The sequence below is a fragment of the Convolutriloba macropyga genome, chromosome 12 (genome assembly GCF_964194025.1).
Source record: "Convolutriloba macropyga chromosome 12, txConMacr16.3, whole genome shotgun sequence".
NCBI lineage: Eukaryota > Metazoa > Xenacoelomorpha > Acoela > Convolutidae > Convolutriloba > Convolutriloba macropyga.
In genome coordinates, this window is record NC_134479.1 from 46,068,207 (window position 1) to 46,074,806 (window position 6,600).

The 6,600-nt window shown below is 32.3% G+C and overlaps 1 protein-coding gene across 4 annotated transcripts in view; it reads left to right on the forward strand.

Moving 5' to 3' along the window:
- LOC142350595 (substance-P receptor-like) overlaps positions 1–1,779 on the forward strand; it is a 32,686-nt gene extending 30,907 nt beyond the window's left edge. For all 4 annotated transcript variants that reach the window (XM_075402484.1, XM_075402482.1, XM_075402483.1 and 1 more), the window contains one exon: positions 404–1,779. In XM_075402484.1, coding sequence (XP_075258599.1) covers positions 404–607 — 204 coding nt within the window. In that variant the 3' untranslated portion in view covers positions 608–1,779. The remainder of the gene's footprint in view (positions 1–403) is intronic.
- Positions 1,780–6,600: the final 4,821 nt, after the last annotated feature.

The following is a 6,600-nucleotide window of genomic DNA, read 5'->3' on the forward strand; positions in this document are numbered from 1 at the left end:
ATCATCTGTGTAAAAAATTATTATTTTAATTTGTATATAATTTTTATCCGGAGCCTCAAATTTTTATCCGGAGCCCCAATTTGAAAACCATGTTAGTGAGCTACAATTTAAGAGATCATTTTCAAATCAGTCCAATTCTAAATAATCCTCTACAGCCTATTTATGTACCCTCGCAAATTTGAATTTTGTTGAGTTTAGCGCTAATAATTAATCACCTCTTAACAGCTCTTCACAATTACCAGGATTCTATTTTCAATTGGAGAAAAATGAGAATTTAAAAAAGTTTTTTATAATGAAACTGAGCTAGGCAACATCTTTTAAGTGTTTCTCAAGCTATACATTGACCTTGCAAGATCATAAAAGTCTGTTATAAAACAAGTAAAGATATCTCAGTTTGTTTTAGTGGCAAATTGTTGCGGCTTATATAGCCTTCTCAATTCTTATCCTGGTAGCCCTAATTGGCAACTCAATAATGATCTGGCTGATTCTGAGCAACAAAAGCCTCCGGACTCACACCAACTACTTCATTCTCAATCTGGCATTCTCTGACGTCCTTGTGACTCTGTTCAAACACTGCAACCCTGGCTGTGTACAATATCCACTATAACTGGATATTCATCCCGGCTGACATCACGTGCAAGTTGATCCAGTTTAGTGGTCCAGTGTGTCTGGGTAAGTTATGTTGCATCGTAATTTCATCATGTTGTGTTTTAAAAATTTTGCTATAGTCTATAAATGTACATTGATTTAATTCATTAGTTTGCACTTAAACATGCTCGCTAAGCTCTCACTTAATTATTGTGTAAGGTTTTAGCTTTCAAAAATTATTTCTAAGGGACAAGAAAGTGGAGCCTTAATTGACAACATGATGTTGTTTTCGTTCAAACATAACATGGACATGTCCAGCTGTTTTATCCCATTTTTTTAAAAAAACAATTTGAGAAAAAACGTCCTCTAAAGTTGTTGGGTTGAGATAAATAACATGAAAACTGAAAGTTAAGAAACAAATCATATTTTGCTGTAAGAAAAGCGAAAATATTACAAAAAACACGTTTATGAGATTTCAACGATGCTCGATATCTGTCGGTAAAGATCTTACACTATCAACCAAAATTCAACCAGTCAAAAAAGAGAAAATGCTCCGGAAAAAGATCAACACGAATAAATCAACTACAAGACGTTAAGTAAAACCAATACAATTACGTTTGCCTCTGTTTCTCAATCAAATTTGGTTATAATATTTTATATTTTTATTTTAGTTGTGTCACTATCTATTAATAGTAGTTCACTTTTTGGACGAAATTTTTTGTCACCTATATTTCTCTACATTTTTCTTCCGTTTACTATGTATTGACAGCTTTCACCGACCTTTTGAACCAGCGTCAAGAAGATTACTTCCTTATCTTCAAATTTCCAGTGATTTTGAAAATATTGCTGTCCTTGGTTTTTTTTGTTCAATTTTATGCAATTATAATTTCGAAGGTGTAATTATAATTTTGAAATTCATTGCAAACTTAGACCTCTTTGAGCAATTTCATGCATTTAATAGTTATCTCGTAACACGTACTTAATTAATCTAACTGGACGCATTTTGGTACAGATAAGCAAAAGTTTAGAAAAGCATCTGTTTTATCAAACTTGATAGTCCTCTACGTAGTGTGCCTATTACGTCACCAGTTTCTGAATAGGCAATTTTTGGTAAATTTGGCGTTTTGCAAAAACGTTTGATGATATTTCGTAACCGTTAATCAATTTCTACGTTGGAAAATATTTACTCACACCCTGGGAACAATTTAATTGTTTTTTGTAAAAGTGCTTTTATTTTGTTGCTAGTATTCGCAATTGACGTAACTAATTCAGGACAAATTCAATGATTTAGTTTTTCTTGTATATGTAGTGATTGCAAGACTGCTTATTGTCATCCTAATCCATAATTGGTGTTGCGAGCGGAACTTTTGAAATTAATCATCAATTAGGCTTTCTTTCATTTCGGTCGAATTGAAACTATTTTAGTTACTTAGATACTGCAACCGTAGACAAAGATGACGCGTGGAATTGTGTTACTTAGGGCGTGGAAATTAGTTAAGAAATTTTGTCACTTTTCATCACGCTAGCACCAAAATGCTCATCGTGGAAATTAAAATGGGATATATATATATATATATATATAATATATATATATATATATATATATACTTCAAAAAAATTTGAACTGAATTTGCTTACTGTAACTAGTTACCAGACACGCTTTCAAACCTGATCTTAAAACACGAATGTGGAAAATGGTAACGAAATCGGGTAAGAAATCCGGCATTGGCCACGTAATGTCCCAAGAGTTTGTAGGTGGAATGAAATATCTGATTACCTTACTTGTGGATTAAATTTGCAAAATATCCTACAAGGGATACAGAATGTTCCATAATCAATTTTACGATTTTGTACAATTGTTACATGAATAATTTTTTCGTGTGTCTGGGGAGGTCACTTTAGCATAATTGTTGAACGCTTTCAGATTATACTTTTAACCCTTATTTATATGACCTCTTTTAAGATTTAGACTGTCCATTTAGAATGTTTCTTAACCCAACTTTCAACCCAATTATACTCTAAATTGAATATTTTGTTCATCTTTACATAAGTCACTTGTCAGCTTGAAATACGCAAATTACAGGAAACATCAATTAAGCCTTTCGATGCGTTCTATTGTAATGAAAACAGCATAAAGCTTGACAAATCTTTCATCCAATTAAGAAGCCCTTGTCCTATTATTCTCAAAACAGCATCACTTATCGCTTCTTTTTATACTTCGTTGATGCAGTTTTTCTTACGTGAACTGGAGGTCAATTCGGTTAACACGATTTTTACTCACTCACTCGCGTGTGTTGAAAACACCAAATTTCAGCGTGAATTAATTCTCTTTTTGTCATTCATTGTGAACAAGTTCTTAAGTGAAGCCAATTTTTTGCACAATTTCACAATTTTTCACGTTTTAGTTCACTTAATTCACCGTCATTTTGTTTACGGGAAAGAGTTTTTCAGACCTTAAGGGTTGAAAATTCTACTAAGGGTTGAAATATTTGTGATGTTGTTTATTTGTGCTGCTAATGCGAGAAAGCACTTAAAATTTGACAGACTTTTCAATCGAAATTTACTGCCAAGGAAAATTTAATTTTTTAGCGGCGGGTTCTATAGGGTGCGTTTTGTTTTAATTAAAAATAGAATATTTCAAGGCTTGGAAGTGCAACGAAGGCCTTGTGCCTACGTCAGCAATCGCGCTACTTCAAAGAGATTGAATTTCTTTTAACCTAAATGCGAGAAAGCTAATTACTTTTTCATTAAGTTTGGATTTCAACCGCATTTTCTATCAAATTAGCAAAGATCAAGTTTCCGAAATTTTTGAATAAACTTAATTTGGCATATTTTGCGCCAGATAATAAACATAGTAGCCAAAAAATCGTTTGTATGACGTCAATCAAAAATGATTTGCAGAAATGTACCCGTAATGTAAAAACTACCCAAGTCGAGGTCATTGTTGAGAATTTGGATTGTTCATTTTCAATGCGTATTTGACGCGTCTTCAAAAACACTTAAAATCAAATTTTACGCAGAAAGATCCTCGAAAATAGATCATAACTCGCGAGAGGACATCATGAGACACTAAGACTTTGTAAATAATAGATATATCAGCTCATTTATATACTTGACATAGTATGACCTTAAGAGCATCCTGATTGCAACCATACATACCAATACCTCATGTGTGAACGCAATCACACTATTGTGCCGCTCAAAAATTTTTTTTATCGGTTAGCTAGAGGCTATAGTATTGAATGTTGCAAAATTGAGCAAATTTGGAATCAACAAAATCTATGAGCATGCGGAACTGCGAAACACAATTTTTGGTAAAATTATCTTTACATAGTTTTATTGTCTTGATGCGATCTTGGTGACGTTGACTGAGTTCATATTCAATAAGGAGGCCCGGTAATGTGCGTACGCACATAATGTTCCGACCCGGCTCATCAATATTCTTGACTTAATTGGCTACCAAATGATGAAGAGATAGAAAACTTTCAAAAACATACACATCATTCAAAAAACCACCAATGAAATAAAATAATGCCACCCTCAAGGGCCGATGAAACTTGTTGATGATAGTACTACTAGAAAAGACAAAAAAGAAAATCAAACAACAAACATTTGTTACCACCAAAACTACAATAAAATCTATAATAAAATATAAAAACCAAATCTATAATAAAGAATAATTATAACAAAATCAAACTCGCATCCGATGAAAACCAAAACAATTTAACCTATACTTCATTAGAAAACATATAAGACCTGTCCCCAATGCGACTTGATAACAGGTAAACAAAAAAGAGCAAATGGGTGTGAATTTCAAAAAAAACTTTTCCATTTTTGCAAACAATTAACTTCACAGTTATTAATGTCATTAGATATTACCTGAAACCACTAAAATGTGCAATTATATCTACATAGAAAGAATTTCAGAGGTGTCAATATCCAATGTTCGGTTGCGCAAAATTTCAAAGACAATGGGATCAACCATTATTGTTATAATTTAAAAAGAAACCGAAAATACTTTGAAATCGACCAATATATAAAAATCTAACATTTTATAGAATCTCGTAGTAACAGTAGTAACAAAGCTGGGAAACGAAAAATTGAAGCCAAAATTTTTATATATTATAAATCACTGGAAACGGGTTGTGTCCTGTGTTTCCAGAGACGGAGCTACAAATCGACAGAAAAACTATTTTAAGAAAACGAAGCTCGAAAGCCCAAACTCATTTTCGGAAACAAATATTTTAAAAAGTCACAACAGATTTAGGATTACAATAAAACGTGATGAATTAAGTTCCAACACCTCAGGAAGCCAATTAATAATGAGACTAAGTCACGAGCCCACAAAAAATAAATTCATAAAGAAACAAAACTTCAAACAATTTTACTTCATGACTCTGTTCAATGCACTATAATTACAAGATGTTATCTGTAGGACTTCTAAATCGTCATTTTGCTTTCATCTTAACATCAACGAGTCATCCTTATAGAAGGAGTAATTAGACATGACAACGAAAAGAAACTCAAAAGTTGAACAGTATTGAAATCTCGAAAACTTTTTCATGAACTAAATGTTCTAAGCAATCAATCAAAACGTATAACCAAGCGCAAAAAAATGTTTGAATCAACAAAAGTACTTGAGAATTCTAATGAGTGAGATTGGGTTACATGGTGACGAAAATAAAAGCAAATATGAGACAGGTGAAAAAGGATTTTTTTTGGGTCTTTCCCGTTTTAGTCCCCCTGAAATTATAGCCCCCCATAATGGTATAATTACCATGATTGTTGAGGCTATAGATTATCTGACCACTAAGCTGGCGGGGGGGGCTATAATGGGAAAGACCCCTTTTTAAAATTTAATTTGAAAGTCATTAAAAAAAAGCTATAAACTGAAATTCTCAACTAGGTTGAATTATACGTCTTGGGGAAGCAATTAGGATCTATCGTTATTGGGTTTTTTGCGTACAACAACGAAAAGAAAGACATACCTAGGCAAAATAAAAAACCCACAAAGTTTTGCGATATAACTGTGTCTCGGACCAAAAAGCACAAAGTATCCAACAAAAATAGTTTACATATACAGATGCCAACGTTCTACAATTTCCCTACAATGCCTTCTTTAATTGGACTTGTCAAAAATTCGATTATTCGAAAAGGAAACAAAATTAACTCATATAATATGCAATTATGGCAAAAAATAAAAGAAAAATTGGAAACCCGTGGTACCAAAATAAAGAAACCATTAGTTCAATATAAAATCAATTACCAAGAATGATTTGAAAGTCACAGGAAGTTGGTTTCGGCATGTTTTTACTGAGACTGCGCCCGAAGTTGAGAGAAATAAGAAAAATATTGGCAAAAATCAAAAATCCACCGTTATTTTCTCAATAAAAATTTATTTAAAGTCATAACAGACATTAGATAACAACTGAACATAATGACTAGGTTCTTTTATGCCTTCTAAATCTAACTGGATCTTTGATTGAGGACACTAAGTCATTGAACAACAAAAATCATAAGAAATGAAAACAAAGCGCAAGAAGTTCATAACATTTTTATAAAATCTATTGGTCAGAACCATAAAAATTATTAGCTTAATTCTGAAACCATTATATAATCTTGTTGGGTCTCGTTTCTTTTAAACAGTATCTGTCAATAATTGAGCCTTGATTTTAAATTCTTAATTTACTTAAAAAACATTTAAATAATGGAAATTTTTTGAAAAAGATTGCGCCCCATTAAAATCTAAAACATTTTATCGTAGGGATCGATGGTGAGATCAAGATCAGCCCAACTATTGCTGAGCGTCTAAAAAAGCACTTAATTGTTGAAATGGTTGCCAAATAGATCAATTCTATACAAAAATTGTCAGTTTGTCAAAAATAAATAAAGCATTTTGTTTTTTTTTTTACTTTAAATTTGCAAAAAATGGCAACGTTGTAATTCCGGAAGACTCTCTAAGCCAGCGGGAGTACAAGTAGCTCTTTTTTGAGCTTAAGGAGAATATGGCCG